The 20826-nt window shown below is 38.6% G+C and overlaps 1 protein-coding gene across 1 annotated transcript in view; it reads right to left on the bottom strand.

The window, feature by feature from the left end:
- Positions 1 to 20826, bottom strand: part of micu1 (mitochondrial calcium uptake 1) — a 117075-nt gene that overhangs the window by 65936 nt on the left and 30313 nt on the right. The window contains exon 2 of the mRNA XM_039773719.1: positions 752 to 916. Coding sequence (XP_039629653.1) covers positions 752 to 915 — 164 coding nt within the window. The 5' untranslated portion in view covers position 916. The remainder of the gene's footprint in view (positions 1 to 751; positions 917 to 20826) is intronic.

The following is a 20826-nucleotide window of genomic DNA, read 5'->3' on the forward strand; positions in this document are numbered from 1 at the left end:
CAAATTTCGTGAAGATGGGGCCATGAATAAGAAAGTTCAACATGGTGGACGTTGTTGACCGTTATGACCGTTACACGTAGAATTTCAGAATGAAACCTGCTTAACTTTTGTAAGTAAGCTGTGAGGAATGAGCCTGCCAAATTTCAGCCTTCTACCTACATGGGAAGTTGGAAAATTCAATATGGCGGCCGATAGTGGCGTCATACCATTGAAATAAGTACGTACATCGGTTTTGGTTAGCGCAGGGAAGCCACCTACCAAATTTCGTGAAGATGGGGCCATAAATAAGAAAGTTCAACATGGCGGACGTTGTCGACCGTTACGTCATAGAATTTCGAAATGAAACCTGCTTAACTTTTGTAAGTAAGCTGTAAGGAATAAGCCTGCCAAATTTCAGCCTTCTACCTACACGGGAAGTTGGAGAATTAGTGATGAGTCAGTGAGTGAGTGAGTGAGTCAGTGAGGGCTTTGCCTTTTATTAGTATAGATGTCAAAATATAAATAATAAATGTTAACTTTTTGCTTTTTAAAAAATAAAACACAATAAACTTTCCTTGTAAAGGTAAGGACTCCCAATTGCTACTTAGAATATCAAGCTGCATCTGTCAGTAGCCGGTAGCTAATCATTTAAAAGCTGAACTAAATTACACAGCACAAACACTACAAAAGTAAACCTAAAACTAATAATCTGCTTTATGTTTCCACAACAGTTAATATTACAATTCCATAATAAAGATTTTTTTAACTGTACCTCTTCCAAAGGATTCCAGTGCTAGCTGAAGCTGCAGTCACACCAACTAATGCAGCAACCATAAGCCTTCGTCTTGAGGGGGCACGATTAGCAAATCCAGAATATCTTCGAGCCAATATGGATAGCCCTACTGCAGCTGCAGGAAGTAGCTTCAGTTTGAACATTCTACGAAAGAGAGCAGTTATGATTGTTTTAACCTTAATATAGTTTTTCAGTTCAAAAAAGATTTGAAGCTATCTAATACATTAATTTCATGACTAAGCCACAATATTTTAGAAATCTGAACAAACAGTTGTTTTTTGGGTAAATACAGAAGCACATTTTGATATACAGTACACCCCCAAATTGTGAAAAATCGTGAATTTTGGATGTGGTTAAAAAATGCCTATTTTCATATTTTAAACCCTAAATATGCCCCTGAACACTTTAATTTCAAACTCAGTTTAATATATTACCTAAAAATAATGAATGTAAAAGTAAACCTGTATACTGTACTGCTATGTCTCCCACAGTGCTAGAATGTAAAATACCGATGTTACTGCTATACGTACTGTAATTCATGCAAGCGCGTTTCATTGCCAGAACCCATAGACAGTACAGCTGTAACCCTTAAACTGCCACATACTTAGAGGTTAATGCATCCCTGGATGCCAAATACTTTTTTGCTTCACTTTAAGTGAAAGTCACAATTAACAAAGAAAAAGTGAAATTTTAACGTGTTAATTTTTTCATGCAAAGAGCATCACAATTACTGCAACACTGATCATTTTACACACTGCTAATGAACTGTAAAAACTGATTAAAAAACTACTGGACCAATATGTACAAAGTGCAACTGACGCCATGGACAAAACTCAGTAAATCACTGAGCCAACTGCGCTTCAACTGGCTGCACGCAAGCACACAGAGGTAAGCGCTGATGCTTGCAGGCTTGTCTTAGTGAAGCAGCTCAATCCCAGGAACAGTGAGGCTGCAATGCTGCAAGGTGTCACACTTGGTTCACAGAATTGCACAGAAACTTGAGTCCTGCAAAAGTTCGCTGACAACACTGCTATTGTGGGCTGCATCAGGAGTTGGCAGGAGGAGGAATATATGAAGCTAATCAAAGACTTTGTTAAATGCTGCGACTCAAACCACTTACACCTGAACACCAGCAAGACCAAGGAACTGGTGGTGGATTTTAGGAGGCCCAGGCCCCTTATGGACCCCGTGATCATCAGAGGTGACTGTGTGCAGAGGGTACAGACCTATAAATACCTGGGAGTGCAGCTGATTGACAAATCGGACTGGTCTGCCAATACTGATGCTCTGTGTAAGAAAGGTCAGAGCCGACTATACTTCCTTAGAAGGTTGGTGTCCTTCAACAGCTGCAGTAAGATGCTGCAGATGTTCTACCAGACGGTTGTGGCGAGTGCTCTCTTCTCCGTGGTGGTGTGCTGGGGAGGCAAGATAAAGAAGAAGGACGTCTCACGCCTGAACAAACTTGTTAGGAAGGCAGGCTCTATTGTAGGAATAAAGCTGGACAGTTTAACATCTGTAGCAGAGTGACAGGTGCTAAGCCAACTCCTGTCAATCATGGAGAATTCACTGCATCCACTGAATAGTGTCATCTCCAGGCAGAGGAGTAGCTTCAGTGACAGACTTTTGTCACTGTCTTGCTCCACTTACAGACTGAGGAGATCGTTCCTCCCCCCACATTATGCGACTCTTTAATTCCACCCAGGGGAGTAAATGCTAACATTATTCAAAGTTATTGTCTGCTTTTACATGCATTTTTATTACTCTTTAATTTAATATTGTTTTTGTATCAGTATACTGCTGCTGGATTATGTGAATTTCCCCTTGGGATATCTATCTATCTATCTATCTATCTATCTAGAAACACAGGAGACTGTAGAGACAGGAACTTTATTCAAACAAACATGTCTTTTTCAGAAGTAAAAGGAGCTCAGTATGCAGTTAGTTATCAATTAAAGAATAGACAGTCACCATAGGGGAGCACAACCCCCAACAAGAGCAGAGAATGTCTGGGGAAAGAGAGAAAAACAAAGCAATAAGCCAAAAAGGACAGGTACTGCTCAGGCTTTTAAGTAAGCGTAGCGTCACGCGAGAAGCCGCAATCAAGAAGACGGTGATTTATTTATTTTTATGGTGGAGATTCCAGGGACGCACCCAGCCTTGGCACTCACAGAGACAAAAACAAAGCAAACCGGTAATCAAATGGCAAATAAAGAATGTAATGAAAACAAATGAAATAAGAAAACAACAACACCACCCCTGTTCCCCTTACGGCGATTGCATATTAAATACAACAAAACACACACAGTAAATCATTAAAAAGTTCAAGTAAAACGGCAACAGATGAAATGTAATGATGAAAATAGATAGTCCAGAGATCCGCACGTTGAATGGGAATGTACAGACAGTCCTACTGGTAGTTCCTGAAATTGTGAAAAAGGGTAGACGGGTTCAGGAGCACTCCTTTCTTTGCAGGATGGCCATGAATCCACTTACAGTCCTCATGTACACAGGCAGACAGCAGCCAATCCAGACGCAAAAAACAATCCAGGACAAAATGAATAAGTACAAGTAACCCAACAGAAGGCAGACAGACAGGAACTTGATACACAAACTACTAAAACTTTTTTCTTTTTTGCTTTTGGTCACCTGCCCCCTTTTTAAAAGCCGCACTGACATCCTTTGACTTCAACAGCCCCAGCACCCTCAGCAGAAGACCAATCAGAGCCACTGCTGGGACTGCTGGGAGTTGCAGTTTGAAATTCTATTGGCTACTTTCACCATCCCAAGTCGCGGTTGTCTCTACAGTTTCTTCCTGTTCTCGCTACAGTACAGTTTTGCCACCAAAAAATCCATAAAAATTGCGGAGGATATTTGCGGTTTCCGCTATCAATTATTAGTTAGGTTATAAGGAAAAATCTGCAAATGACTGAGGCTGCGAACTCTGAACCATGACTTTCTTGGGGGTCTACTGTATTTAAAATAGTCCCTAATTTCATTACAATGTAAAAAAGAACTACATTATGATGAAGAAATGCTCTGTTTCCACTGTCTTCATAACCACAGAGGTTGGACTGTCAAGAGTTTTCACAATGGTTTTACAAACTGGGTGGTTTAACGTAACCTTCACTTGCTCACTACTCCTTTATTCTTCCAGAGATGTAATTGTTGCTGACAGCAGCTCGTAATGACAACACTGGCAGTAAAGGGAACAGCAAGTAGGGTGAATGGGAATGTTCTGGCAGTGGTAAGGAGCTATACTTTCATGTGCTGACAACATACTAAACTTCTCCTGATCTTATAATATACTAGCGACTGGGAGCCTGATCGAATCGGGCTACAAATTCTATGTTTGTGCAATCCATAGTTTCTCTGAAAATAATTATTTGTTTTTTTTAAGTCCTTGAAATGATTTTGTTATCATGGCACTGATTTGTGCTTAAAATAGACCTTTTTGGCCAATGTAATGAAGAGCTTCCTGTTTAAACTGGGCTGCAAGATGTGAACCCAGCTCTTCTGCGCACCTCATTTGATTTATTCTGGCAAACAAATTTTCAAAACAAACCGTATTTTATGACTCTAATCAGAGTCAGAGTAATAATTATGTTGGCGTGGTCATTTTAGATCTGAGATCGGCTAAAATTTAAACAATGACCGTTGTTAATACCCAGCCGTCATTACTGTTTGCCAATAGATATAAGAAGGACGGATGCCAAAACCAAACTGCCCAAAGATAGATTTCGACGAACCAAGCAAATGGCGATACGTTCTAAATTAATTACGGTTCCGGAGCTGTCGAAGGGTTTAAGTCAGTCGACGATGTTAGTCCTGGAAAGTACGCCCCACCAAACCAACGTTCCAAAAACCGAACTTACTGTTATCTGCTTCAACCAACACCGACTTACTATACTTGGCCATCCAGAGACATCAGTGTAGCATTCGAACATTCTTAGCCAATCATGCAATATTCCGTCCGGGTTTGCCACGTGATGTTCTAACTACAGAGTCAGAGTCCCATTGCATGGTTCTAACTTGTACTGAGTTGAGGTATTGACGCGAACACCATACATACGGATAGTATCAAATTATATATAAGGATGGCTGCTATGTATTGTAAATCTCTATTTATTTAAACTCTTTAAACCTTGTATTCTTTAGCTTTCCTATAAACTGAAAATATTAGCATACCAAGTGCTATATCTAGACAGGTGATTTAGGAATATATGGCCAAAGAAAACTGGTACCTGTCAAATTAGTATGATGTTAAGATAAATAAGTGCCATACAAAGTGCATAGCCTTGCTGCTCAGTATAGCATAAGCAGGCTTTTCTTTCTTTATTCCAGAGTGAGATGTGGATAGCTTTAATACACAGTGAGATGGATTTAATTTGTTAAATTGTTAATTGTTTTACAAAGTAAATTACGTTTTTTTCATATTAAAACTTGATTTTCTTTGCAAGCAATACAGCTGGCCACATGTGACAACAGTCATGTTTGAACTAAAAGACAGTTATCCTATAACACACATAGTTGCAACAGGTAAGCATGAGAAGATCATGGACACATACAAGCCGCTGGAATTAATGTGCAAGCTAGTGTAATAAGTGTCACACATGTGTGCATGGGAGGCAGTTAAAGGGCTTGAAAGAGAGTACAGTAATCCCTCGCTATATCGCACTTTGACTTTCGCGGTTTCGCTCTATCGCGGATTTTATATGAAAGCATAACTAAATATATAACGCGCATTTTTCGCTGCTTCGCGGGTTCTGCGGACAATGTGTCTTTTTACTTCCTTGTACATGCTTCCTCAGTTGGTTTGCCCAGTTGATTTCATACAAGGGACGCTACTGGCGGATGACTGAGAAGCTAACCAATCAGAGCACGCAGTTAAGTTCCTGCCTGCTGAATGCAGTGTTAACCAGGAAGTCTCGTCTCACTCATTCAGCATCAACGTGTTTCGCTGTGTAAAGAGTTGTGCTCTTTTGTGTTTATCTTTGTGCATAGTCAAGCCCTTCATTATGGCTCCAAAACGATCTGCTACTGCTTCAGGGGCCATGCCCAAGTGCAAATGGAAGATGTTAATGATTGCCGAAAAGGTAAACGTTTTGGATTTGTTGAAGGCTACGATTCTTTTTATTTAAAAAGTAGGAAAGGAATATAAGATCTACGGCCGCAGTGTCCTTTTAACCAGGGTGCAAAACGAGTTGTAAGTGGATGTAATAAGGCAGTAGTCCAGATGGAATCTGCTTTAGGGATTTGCATTGAAGACTGCCAGAAGAAGAACAACGGCAGTGCTACAGAATCGCCTGAAGTGGCTCCTTTAAGGGCTATAACGCTCTCCTTTGTTGTGCAGTAAAATAAAACTCATTGTTATCGGACAAGTCATCGTGTCATTGTTGGTGAGTAACCATAATTAATTTTCTACTTACAGTGCTTAGTACATGTACATGCGTTTAGTGTCACTGTACACACATTTACTGTATACTATTTTTCTTGTATTGTACGTATTTATTGCTGGTGGCATGTCTATCGTAATGGCTGTAACATGTGCTATCGGAGACACTCAATATCTTTAAAATAATATTTAGGTTTTACTGATTCAGCAGGTTAGAAAATGGATGGATGGATGTATATAAACAGTGTGTTTATATACATAATTTCAATGAATCTTACCTAATATCTAAGAGAATACAAAGGGATTATGCTGTATAACTCTGCGGGGAATATTTATAAACAGTGTGGGAGAGTTTATAAGGGCTTAAAATATATAAAAATAACCATAGAAACATATGGTTTCTACTTCGCGGATTTTCACCTATCGCGGGGGGGTCTGGAACGCAACCCCCGCGATCGAGGAGGGATTACTGTAATTCCGAACCAGACAAGGCGATGGCACTGACACTTTTTCTCACTTTTCTGCAGACCATTCATGGGAAATTCCACCTGGCCCTGATGACGTCAATTCTATCGATTCCTATGGATGAAGACCCTTCAGGTCCCGGCCCCTCTGATGTCACTTCCGGGCCCAAGCCTATGGATGAAGACCCTTCTGGTTCCAGCCCCTTTGAGGTCACTTCCTATACTGGCCTATCTCCTCGGTTCTGTTCGGGACTCTGATCTCTACAATTCAGTACATCAATTTATTCAATTTTGCAGCCAGGAAATAATATATGGGTGACTTCCCCAAACCATGCTATGGCTCTTTGTTGAGTTTGTGACGTATGTTTTAACATTAGAATATAATACAACTGAAGTAATCACATATCTAGAATCTATACTAATAAAAGGCAAAGCCCTCACTCACTCACTCACTCACTCACTGACTCATCACTAATTCTCCAACTTCCCGTGTAGGTAGAAGGCTGAAATTTGGCAGGCTTATTCCTTACAGCTTACTTACAAAAGTTGGGCAGGTTTCATTTCGAAATTCTACGCGTAAGGGTCATAACTGGAACCTATTTTTCTACATATAATGTAATAGAGTTGAGTTGGAGATGGCCGTGGGGGGCTGAGTTTCGTGTGACATCATCACGCCTCCTACGTAAGTACGTAGAGAACAAGGAAGAACTCCAAACAGCGATGAGCACAAAACGCCATTTCACAATTGAGAAGGCAGAAAAACATTATGAAGCAAATGATGCATACAAGCATATTCATAAGTACAGCTACTGCGGAAACAAAGCACGGCGTGAACCGTAAGTTTATATTAAATTAAGTTCATAGACAGGCTGCCACTAGCGTTTGTAATTTAGTGCCTGCCCATATAAGGCCGTCCATCAGCGGCAATCCAATACAAACACTGCCGGTAAATATTCACGTGTGAAGGACTGTGCTTATGCAGAGGAAGATGAGATGGTCAGGGTGGTGTTTGGCACAAACTCATTGAAACTGCGAGAGAAACTTTTAAGTGCGGGTCTTAGCTGACATTACGAGATGGCACCAGCACAGCTGGGAACCTTCGATGCAAGAACACCAAGCGGCTCCGTGAACTGGCGCAGTGCACAGACAAAAGCAACAGTTCCAAAGAGTGCTGAACAAAACCGAATTACACAATTGAGAAGGCAGCAAAAAAATATGAAGCGTCATATTTTATCATATTCATAAGTGCAGCTACTGCGGAAACAAAGCACACGGTGGAAAAAGTGAATGTCCTGCTAAAGGAAGACAGTGTAAAAAAACCCGTGCATGCAGTTTGTCACATCTCAGATAAAGAGGAAGGCGAGCTGTTTATTGATGCAGTAAGAAACTAATCGATGAATGAAACCTCTTATCTTTACAGCGATTGACAAACACGGAATGTAACTTGAACACAACACATCATACAAATACGACCTGATTGAAACAAATAATGATAATCAAATCCTTGATGACAGCAACATTCAATAACACTCACAAAACAATTACTGTATATTGACAATCATGTTACGTTATTTTTAAAATGTTCCCTTTTCATAACTTCTACTTCTCCACTGCGATACGGGTATATATATAAATGTATATATATACCCGATCTACATACATACTTTAGCATAGACAAGCCACACGCTGTGGCTAATTGTAGAGTCTTAAGCCTCTAATGCCGACATTCGAGGTTCGATTCGAGAGGGATGCACTGAGTATGTACGCGCTACCGATTCATTTTACCTTCGCATCTCCTTGGTTTGGGGCGTATGAAAAAATATTAGGTTAACGCAGAATCATGTTACGTTATTTTTAAAATGTTTCCCTTTATTAGCACAAGCACAGCTGAGAAGCTTGATGCATGTACTCCATAAGCGTTAAAAATAACGCATTTAATCACACTTTCAATTCCAAGCAAGCGGGAACTTTTGTCAATGCATGATTTCCTGGTACATCCATTACACTGATGCACACATCACAGCTACAAAAATGTTAGAGTCGGAATAAAGCCGTTCCTACGACTGATCATTTCGACTCCAGCGAAGCCTTGATAAAAGCATGGTTTTGTGCACACTGAAAAGCAAGCAAAATTAGATGCATTACAGAAAGCGGACTTTGTGGCTCTTACTGGGGATCATTGGACTTCCGTGACCGTTAGTAATTCTAAATACATCTAATTACAAAATGTTCAATGATCACACTGTTTTAGCCTAATGTACAAAATAATTTTGGCTAAGGTTACTCAGAGTTTAAAGATTAAGTTGGTCAAATTACCTTTTATGTTTCTGACTTATTTTTTTAAGAAGAAAAACTGCACTTTATGTTGAAATTTTGGTTATTATTATTTAAAGACAATACTATTCTGAAAATGTACTTAAAGTACTTAAACTACCACTTTATTTTTAAGTCTGCCCAATTTTAACCAGGGATGATATTTTTGTTTCTGTTTTGAATTCAAATGCAGTTTAAAGGCTTTTTTTTCAGAAATTAAAACAGCTTCAGTATACAATATTCATGTACATGTCTATTATTTGATTCTGTAAGCCCACTAAAACCTTTTAAATTAAAAAAAAACATTTGCGATTTGGGGCAAATTTCGTGTCGATTACATACGATTAATCAAGATTAATTCTTACACAGCCTCTAATTAATTGGATTAATTTTTTAATCGAGTCCCACCCCTAATATATATATATGTGAGATATATATATGTAGATTTGTATATATATATGTGTATATACAGTATATATGTAGATATGTATATGTGTATATACAGTATATATATGTGTGTGTGTGTATATATACAGTATGTGTATATATATGTATATGTATATATGTATGTGTGTATATGTATATATACAGTAGTGTGAAAAACTATTTGCCCCCTTCCTGATTTCTTATTCTTTTGCATGTTTGTCACACAAAATGTTTCTGATCATCAAACACATTTAACCATTAGTCAAATATAGCACAAGTAAACACAAAATACAGTTTTTAAATGATGGTTTTTATTATTTAGGGAGAAAAAAAATCCAAACCTACATGTGTGAAAAAGTAATTGCCCCCTGTTAAAAATAACCTAACTGTGGTGTATCACACCTGAGTTCAATTTCGTAGCCACCCCAGGCCTGATTACTGCCACACCTGTTTCAATCAAGAAATCACTTAAATAGGAGCTGCCTGACACAGAGAAGTAGACCAGAAGCACCTCAAAAGCTAGACATCATGCCAAGATCCAAAGAAATTCAGGAACAAATGAGAACAGAAGTAACTGAGATCTATCAGTCTTGTAAAGGTTATAAAGCCATTTCTAAAGCTTTGGGACTCCAGCGAACCACAGTGAGAGTCATTATCCACAAATGGCAAAAACATGGAACAGTGGTGAACCTTCCCAGGAGTGGCCGGCCGACCAAAATTACCCCAAGAGCGCTGAGGCGACTCATCCGAGAGGTCAAAAAAGACCCCAGGACAACGTCTAAAGAACTGCAGGCCTCACTTGCCTCAATTAAGGTCAGTGTTCACAACTCCACCATAAGAAAGAGACTGGGCAAAAACGCCCTACATGGCAGATTTCCAAGACGCAAACCACTGTTAAGCAAAAACAACATTAGGGCTTGTCTCAATTTTGCTAAGAAACATCTCAATGATTGCCAAGACTTTTGGGAAAATACCTTGTGAACTGATGAGACAAAAGTTGAACTTTTTGGAAGGCAAATGTCCGTTACATCTGGCGTAAAAGGAACACAGCATTTCAGAAAAAGAACATCATACCAACAGTAAAATATGGTGGTGGTAGTGTGATGGTCTGGGGTTGTTTTGCTGCTTCAGGACGTGGAAGGCTTGCTGTGATAGATGGAACCATGAATTCTACTGTCTACCAAAAAATCCTGAAGGAGAATGTCCAGCCATCTGTTCGTCAACTCAAGCTGAAGCGATCTTGGGTGCTGCAACAGGACAATGACCCAAAACAAACCAGCAAATCCACCTCTGAATGGCTGAAGAAAAACAAAATGAAGACTTTGGAGTGGCCTAGTCAAAGTCCTGACTTGAATCCAATTGAGATGCTATGGCATGACCTTAAAAAGGCGGTTCATGCTAGAAAACCCTCAAATAAAGCTGAATTACAACAATTCTGCAAAGATGAGTGGGCCAAAATTCCTCCAGAGCACTGTAAAAGACTCATTGCAAGTTATCAAACGCTTGATTGCAGTTATTGCTGCTAAGGGTGGCCCAACCAGTTATTAGGTTCAGGGGCAATTACTTTTTCACACAGGGCCATGTAGGTTTGGATTTTTTCTCCCTAAATAATAAAAACCATCATTTAAAAACTGCATTTTGTGTTTACTTGTGTTATATTTGACTAATGGTTAAATGTGTTTGATGATCAGAAACAATGTGTGTGACAAACATGCAAAAGAATAAGAAATCAGGAAGGGGGCAAATATTTTTTCACACCACTGTATATATATAACTGTGTATATATATGTGTGTGTGTATATATATATATATATATATATATATATATATATATATATATGTTTATATATGTGTCTGTGTGTGTGTGTATATATATATATATATACATATATATATATATATGTACAACACTCATGACAATGACAAAACAATTACATTGTCAATCATGTTACGTTATTATTAAAATGTTTCCTTTTCTTTTACTTCTCGCTGCCAATCGCAGGTATTTTGCTATATATATATATATATATATATATATATACACAAATATATATAAATATATATATATAAATAGATAGATATGACAACAACACTCATATCAATAACAAAACAATTACAATAACAATCATCTTACGTTATTTTTAAAATGTTTGCTTTTCTTTTTCATAACTTCTTTAACACACTACTTCTCCGCTGCGAAGCGCGGGTATTTTGCTAGTATTTCATAAATTAAAGTGCTGTGGTGTGTGCTCTGTAATATATTAATTTACAGTGGGGGGAAAGTATTGAACGCATCAACATTTTTTTTCAGTAAATATATTTCCAATGAGGCTATTCACATGAAAATCTCACCACACATTGGTAATAACTGAAGAAATCCACAAGTATAAAGAATTCACAACATTAAAGGACATAAATAAAGGTATGTGTAATAAAGTGGAATGAAACAGGGGAAGGGTACTGGACACACTAAGAAAAGGCAATATACCAAGCTAAGGAAAGATGCCGACAAGAAACCGAGGTAACTCTGAAGGATTTACAAGCTATAGTGTCTCAGATTTGAGAGACTGTATTTACAACAACTGCTCTCTGAGTGCTCTGCCAGTCACAGCTTTATAAATGGTGACAAAGAGAAAGTCACATCTCAAAAGTTTACAAGAAGGCACATGGCAGACTGATGCAACTAAATACTATGTTTAGCATAAGACAAATTACCCAAAACACATCATCCCAACAACGAGTCACAACACATGGTGGTGACAGGGTCCAACTGAGAGGATGCTTCACTACAAAAGATCTTGGAAGGCTTGTCAGGATATAGGGGTAAAAAGAATGCAGCAAAATACAGGGAAATTCTGGAGGAAAACCTGACACACTCCAAGGAATCTGGGCCTTGGGGGAGGTTTCTTTTCTAGCAAGATGACAACACTGAACATAAAGCCAAACCTACACAGGCATGACTTAAAAAACAGAGTTAATATCCTGTAATGGTAGAGTCCGAGTGCAGATTTCAATCCACCTGAGACTTTGTAGGTAGAAAAAGGCTGTTCACTCATGATCTCCATGCAACCTGGCAGAGCCAGAGTATTTTTGCAAAGAAAAAGAGTAAATTGCAGTGTCCAGATGTGCAGAAGACTGAAATTACATCCAAAGGTACAGCGATTAAATACTGACTTGAACGCTTACATATAAATTACTTTGTGCTTTATATTTGTAATGTAGTTATTAGGGATGCTTGGCCATCAATCTAAATCAGCTGATTTTCACTAAAAAGATGGTCAGTGAAAGGTAAATTGCCCAATCACAAAATCCAATCGTTTCAGCCCCTGCTTTTCTAAGCTTTACAGTAATATAGTTGCATGCGCCTTTATGCAATTCATTACTTTTTTTTGCAGCCAACGTCCTGCTGCATTAAGAAAGCAGCAAACCGAGGCATGCTTTATCCTTCCAGACTCTACTGTATAGCAGAAAGCGAGGGGCGATTAAAATATTACCCTTTATATTAAAGAAACTGGAGTAATAAAGCCATCTGAGAAAAGGAAATTGGAGGAGTTGTCCTCCAGTGTAGTAAGACAAATGGCAAGAAATGCTACTTTAATGAATTCAGCCCTTTTTAGTTTCAGTTTGGACTGTGTGCTTGTTTTAAGTGCATCAGCTTACATATTTAATTGGAAAACGAACTAGATCAAGAAGAATTTGAAATTACTGCTTAGTAAACAATAGGCTTGTCAGCTTAACAGCAAATGTATATCTTACTTATAAACCTGTTTCTTATGCATGTTACTCTTGTATCTTCTTGATAAACAATAACATTTGATACATTTGCAGCTTTTTTAAAGATTAAACAGTAATCCATATTTATAATAAAACCTCAGGAATTACTAATGTCTAGCTGATACACTGAAGAAAAAAAATACATCTGTATAAATATATATTGTATTTTTTCACAGCAAAAAAGCTGTAGTGCAATTACAATTATTTAAAATGATTAAATCCATGTATATTTACATTTAAAGTGTTTAATTGCTAATGTCAATTAACTGATTGTATGAAAAAAGATATAGATATATGTATATTGTGACAGATGGCCGGGGCCCATGCCTGGCCGGAATGCCCCTTCACCACATCTGCCAGGGGGACAAGGGTGGGAAGCCCAGTATCTTCCCCTGGACGCTAGATGGCAGCACCCGTGGGTTGCAGCGGTGTCTCGGACTCCCCTAGGGCTTCATGGGGGTTGGAGTTCTGTGCAGCTCTGTGGGGTTCCGCAGGCACCGCCAGGGGGTGCTGCAACAGGAGCAGCTGGCCCCTTTTCGGCACCTTACCCGGAAGTGCAGCCGGATGTCAGCAATCAGCCACCTAGAACACTTCTGGTGCCTGATAAAAGGGAGTCAGCAACCACCACTCAGTGAGTCGGGAGGTGAAGGACGAAGCTTTCTGAGGAGGAGGAGTGGTGGTGAGAGAAGAAAGTGCTTGGTGACTGTACTGTGGTTTGGGGGTTCACGGGGAACCTCCAGCTGAAGAAAAATAAAGGTGTTAGTGTTTTTATACATGCCTCTGGTGTCAGTCTGTCGGGTCGGGCGCTATACACTATATATATATATATATATATATATATAGAGAGAGAGAGTGAGAGAGAGAGAGAGAGAGAGAGAGAGAGAAATTAAGCTTTGCTTCAGACAGGTACATTTCAGCAAAAAATGAAACAATATGACAGCTTGCAATTAGTGAGAAGTTTCTTATTTTCTTTTACACCATATGCTTTATGGATGCATATTTTATACATATTTTACTTGTATGTATTTTAAGGGATGTTTTTTATTTTAGCATTTTATGGTCACAAAACAATGAGTCTACAGAATTTCATTTTGTTAATAGAAAATGAATAGTTAACACCTGTGGTCTATAGTTTAATAATAACAATACACTTTGATATAGGACATAAGGCTAAGGTTTTTAAAAGGATAAAAGAAAAACAAAAAAAATTGGAATCAGTATCAGAACTGGATGACAAGTAACATGAAATTGGTGATCAGTATCTGCCTTAAAAAACCTGATTGGAGCATCCTTAGTAATTATACCACTTTGCAGAGATCTTTTCATCACTTTGACATTAAATTGTCTTTTTCTTTTGATAAATGTCAAAAAAAAAATCTTTTTATTATGATAAAGATAAAAAAAAATCAATCCCTCATGAAACTTACAAAGGGGAGAATAATTTTATATGCACTGCACATCTATATATTTAATTCACTAAGGCAAGACACCCATGGAAAGCACTCCGGAAGGGGCGTGGATTCACTAAGCCGCCGACAAGTAAGACACCTATGGCGCACGCAGGGAGGAGCCACGCCCACCAACTCCAAGACCATTGGATACGACGACAACTCGCAGAGCCACGCCCACCAACTCGGACGCGACGACACAGAAAGAACGGCGTCATTTATATTCATCTGTCGTAGAGGCCTCATGTACCTCCAAGCCACCTTGACTGTTCATAGAGGCATGTTTCTCGCGGAGGTGAGTCGCCATATGCAGCGTGTAAAACGGTTTGCGAGAGGTATCCCATGGGATCCTTAAAACAATCCTTTACAACTGAGGTTAAAACACAATGAAGTAAGCAGTCTTTAAAAACCGAGTTTTCGGTTACGACGCACGACTATGTGCACCATAGCAAACTGTTTTACACGCTACATAAGCAATTCGCATCCGCGACAAACATGCGTCTTCTTCACTCATGGACAATTATATGTTGCTCTCTCCAGAGTTCCATCTTTTCATTCACTTTCTGTTGTATCCTCAAACTCTCCCTTTTTAGACAACTGTGTCTTTCCAGAAGTGTTCAACCATCAATAAATAATTATGCGGCATTTGTTATAGCGCGGGTTCACTATTGTGTTATATTTTGCTCTCTCCAGAGTTCCATCTTTTCATTCATTTACTGTTGTATTCTCACACCAATATGTTTTAGACAACCGTGTCTTTCCAGAAGTGTTTAGCATTCAATAAATAATTATGCATGAGATTGAGCGTGTGTCTACCCGGCGCAGAGAGGCGTGGGTAAGCCGTTGAACCCCATTCGGGCTGCAAACCGTGGAATTCCCACTAAGTGCGACTCATACGCTCCCACTGGTTACGTCCCAGCCCTTTGTACACACCCCCCTCCCACCTTGCTACTACCGTGGTCGGCTGTCTTGGTGGATTATATATAGAAAAGCAGCCAAAACCGCACAGAGCAATGAAAAGTCTACGTGAGTCACAGGTGCATCTTGACGGTGTAAAGACAACAACGACCCAAGTGACAAGTTGGAGGTGGGCACATGAGCGGGCAGTGCATACTGAACGAGAAATCAGCAGACTAGCATGACAGAGGGAGCTGAGTTGACGTCCTTCTCCTCTCCTGCCGTTCCACACTCCGAGACTGAGCGCAGTGCACTCATATCCCTCTGTCTGGCAGGAGAAGGCGCGATGGGGATCCGCCAGTTTTCAGTCACGGACGATTGTGTGTTGGTTCGTTCCGTGCATTGTTACAATGTTGCTTTTCTTGCTGATTTATTACATTACCGATTTTTCAAATGTTAATTTTCTCCCTGTGCTTAAAAATCATTTAAAAACCGGCCTGATTATGCGGCATATGGTACACCGCGGGTTGGCTAGTGTAATTTATTTCTATAAACCATGAAAGTCCACATTCAAAACAATGAAAACAACAAGACTGGCAACAGCACTCAATTTTACACTCAATTCTCAAGAAAGAAAAGGATTGTGATATTTTTAATGTGATCATTTTTTTGAAAAAATAAAAAGGAAAGAAATGTTGTGTCCACTTCCACATGAAGAGAAAGCTACACCCAAATCAAGTAGTACTGCCTCAGGTATTAGTTCGAGGTCAATGATGTTAACAAAATGTAAACCCAGAACACACTCAGACTTTCACTCTAATTCATAGGACAAAATATTTACAAATATGGCAGAGACACAGAGATTAGCACTATTGCATCGCCTGTTTAGACGTCCTCACCATTACTGCATAAAAGCTACACCATTTTTCTTTTCACACCTAAATGATGTGGAGATTAATATCAATGTCATCTCTGAATTGTTCCCACTTGGATTGGGTGGATGTTTGCACAAATATATGCTGCAATCAGCTGACATCCCAGTTCTTGTCTTGTGCCTGAAGCTGCCATGATAAACTATAGCTCCCCCTGCACTGAATGCCAGACAAGGGTTCAAAATGTTGCATATACCAAAGCTGTACATTCTAGATTAATTAGCTACTCTGAATTGGTCTAATAGTGTCAGTGTGTAAGTGTCCCCAGCCGATAAACCAGTTCATACTTGGAACAGAGGAACAGCCCCAGGAGTTTTGTAGTGTGCCACCTTAAGTGGAAAGGATGCTCATATTTTTGCACTAGATTAGACAAATTGTAAAGAAGCTGTATAGGCACACTGCAATCAGTTTCTTTTCCAGTTATCGTGGTCAACTGAAAATTGGCCTACACCAAATGTAATGTAACAAATTTTCCAATTTAACCATGACATATTGTGCATTATATAAATATAGTACCATTAGGTTGCTTTAAAAAAGAACTTCATAATAAAACACAATATCAGAGACAAGTACCAAATAAAGGTAGCATCTTTATGCCAAAAAATAACACAAAAACAGTAATGATAAATAAATAAATAAAAACAATAAATTTGGAGAAACAAAGTACAAATAAACATCCAATTGAATAAAATCATGCAATCTCTCCGTGTTAGTCTCAGTAGTTAATGAACCTGGTGAAATGGGCTTTCCCACAATGAAGTACTGCATCTCCCGTCCCTCGCTCGCTGCAATATAAACCTGATCTCTCTTGCTATTGCCAGCAGAGCCTTTGCCACAAACATTCCAGGCTCAAAGGATGGCCTTACATTAGCTCTAGTTTTTAAAGGGCAAGGTTAACAATTCAGCTCTACAGCTGCCGACTCTGTTAAAAGGATATTATGAACCTATATTCCATTCTATGCTCTCTAGTGGCCAAGAGATGTGTTCCTCTCTATGAATCCCTCCCTGGTTTTTATTGATTTATTGATTTTTTTCAGAATTACAATACAGAGTATAAGACATAAATAAATCAAGGATAAAAAAACAGTATTACATTCAATAAATTTATAGTTTAGATCAATCTAAAGTAGAGAACCTAATAAATAGCCTTCAAGGATGCAGACACATCATAAAGGGTAGCAAAGGCAAGCTTCTTTTTTATACAACAGTATTAATAAATGCATTCATATTCTAAAAAACACTTTGGACCAATGTTCCCTCTAAGAACAGGGTAGGCAAGAGCAAAAATGCTTCATTGTTGAGTAAAAATGTTCAGTTACATTACACTGAGCATTACTTACCATTAAGCAATAAAATTATCTATTCATATGCAAAACTTTTTATGCACTGCAGAACACTTTTGTATTTATTAAAGTGGCAGGTGTACATAAACTATTCAAGCCCATGCAACTTATTAATTCATTCATGAAAGTGAACAGAATTTGTTAGCAAGCAAAGGGTATGAAGTTACTAACTAACGTCAGAGTTAGCCAGAAAAGGGAGAGAGAGAGAGAGAGAGAGGTTAGGATTATGTACTGATACAGTGCATTGCCGCACCCACCACATGACAAACCACCTCAGGATCCCAAGATTAAGACCTGAGTGCAGGCATGCAGCAGGTGACACCTCAGCACCACACTAGTTCAGATGGAATAGGACAGACATGGTGAGGTTGTTTTATGGTGGCTGGAGTGCCAATTCTGCCACCAACCCCCAGGTTTTCCCTGCAGGTTGGAGAGCCCACTTGCAGGGCTGGATGCAGATTAACATCATATCCAGAACGGAGCAATTGCTGGTTAAGGACATTGCTCAAGGGCCCAACGGAGTAGAGTCACTTCTGGCATTTACAGGATTTGAACCAGCAACCTTCCGATTGCCAGTGCAGATCCCTAGCCTCAATGCCACCACTCCGCCCATGTTAAAAGGACCGTCCTAAAAGTTCATAAAAATGATACTGCTGGTTAAGACATCCTACTTTTGTGTCTGTCTAAGGCAGTGAACCATGTCCACCTTAACTGGACACAAGATTATTAAGATATTGTTAGATATTACTGTTCAATAAGCTTCACTCAATTGATTTAATTGGGAACATAAATCATATTAAAGGCAAGCTAAATGATAACATTTTAATGCTGTTTTAAAAGTTATAACATTCTTTACTGTAGGCAAATCATATTTATTTTACATACATTAATGGTGATTCTAATTAAAGCTGATGTAGATTTCTAGCATTTTGTTTTTATAATTTATACACTTATGGTACAATAGCAAAGGCAAATATTGTGACATGTAAAATTGATCATTTCCCATTGTACTTTGTGCCATGCATTGCAGCCTAAATTATAAACAGATTGCAAACAATATTTTCTAACATATTCTTGTAACACTGTAAGGATAAAAAATGCAATGGAAACAAATAAGCTTTAAAAAACAAAAATTAATAAAGACATTATATTATCTACCAATGAAAAAGAAATTGAAACAAATAAGCTTTATTTAACAAAGATGAATAAAGACATTCTGTTATCTGTACTAAAAGAATTGTTCATTTTAACTTAAGAAACAGATAACTCAAAAATACAAATTTTCACATGTCAAACATGACTGCCTTCCAATTAAAACAATGACATAAAAAAACCCAACAGGATGAACAGCTGGGAATGGGTGATTTTACCGATGGTGCAGCATCAAAATCTGAAATTTATATAAATATATATTTTTTAACAGCACTGACAGAAAGGATTAGCCTTCGTTGAAGTAATACAGTCCATGAAAAAGAAATGCTTTTCTAGGCAATAAAAAATATATGCTGTTTCTTAAAATAAAATTCAAAAAGCTAGACCTTTCTCAGGTTATGAAGCCACTTAAAACACTGGTTGATAGCCAGACATTCCCCTTATTACCTCTTGCTTCATTGAGAAGGTCACTATTGAATGATAAATGCAGATTGTAATGTTTAAATTCACAGTCTGTCAATATTCCATTAAAGTTATATCTCAAATTTCACACTTATTCAGCACAAAAGAAAAATATGCTAATTTAGTCAGTCATCTGTAACGAGGGCAATTGATTTCTGCTAACGGGGGTGCCTTTTTACAACCATTCCAGTGCTTTACATTCATGTTTGCACAGGAGACAAAGAGAAATGGACTTTCTCCTTTTTTCTGTGATTATAGTTCTACAGCTTGTATATGGCCTCAGCTCATCTTGCACCTGAATAGTATCATCTGATCTTCTCCATGCAACAGCATTTCCTTTATCCATTACAGAATTACAATTGAATTGTTTTGTTTTGTTTTGCTTTACTCTTCCGTCAGTAAAGTAAGGCATCTAGCTGTGTCAGTTTACTACTATTATCCACATCTGTCTGTTCATGGATTTTTGATTTGATATATTTTATTAATCCCGAAGGGGGAACTGTCATTTCACGTGACCTTTGGGGGTTATAGTGCAGGGTCAGCCATTGTACAGTAGCCTCAGATCAATTTTGAGGCTAAGAGCCTTGCTCAAGTGCCCAAAAGAGTAGGGTCCCTTCTGGCAGTAATGGGAACTGGCAACCTTCCATATACCAGCACACAGAAGCCAGAGGGTGTTGTTCCAAGTAAAAAGAACTAGTTTAATTTTCAGAAGAGGGTGAGAGAGAGAGAGACAGAGAAATAGAGACACACACATATACATTATATATACTGTGTGTGTGTATATACAGTGGTGTGAAAAACTATTTGCCCCCTTCCTGATTTCTTATTCTTTTGCATGTTTGTCACACAAAATGTTTCTGATCATCAAACACATTTAACCATTAGTCAAATATAACACAAGTAAACACAAAATGCAGTTTTTAATGGATGGTTTTTATTATTTAGAGAGAAAAAAAATCCAAACCTACATGGCCCTGTGTGAAAAAGTAATTGCCCCCTTGTTAAAAAATAACCTAACTGTGGTGTATCACACCCGAGTTCAATTTCCGTAGCCACCCTCAGGCCTGATTACTGCCACACCTGTTTCAATCAAGAAATCACTTAAATAGGAGCTGCCTGACACAGAGAAGTAGACCAAAAGCACCTCAAAAGCTAGACATCATGCCAAGATCCAAAGAAATTCAGGAACAAATGAGAACAGAAGTAATTGAGATCTATCAGTCTGGTAAAGGTTATGAAGCCATTTTTAAAGCTTTGGGACTCCAGCGAACCACAGTGAGAGCCATTATCCGCAAATGGCAAAAACATGGAACAGTGGTGAACCTTCCCAGGAGTGGCCGGCCGACCAAAATTACCTCAAGAGCGCAGAGACGACTCATCCGAGAGGTCACAAAAGACCCCAGGACAACGTCTAAAGAACTGCAAGCCTCACTTGCCTCAATTAAGGTCAG

This window comes from Polypterus senegalus, chromosome 1 (genome assembly GCF_016835505.1).
Source record: "Polypterus senegalus isolate Bchr_013 chromosome 1, ASM1683550v1, whole genome shotgun sequence".
NCBI classification, from domain to species: Eukaryota; Metazoa; Chordata; class Cladistia; order Polypteriformes; family Polypteridae; genus Polypterus; species Polypterus senegalus.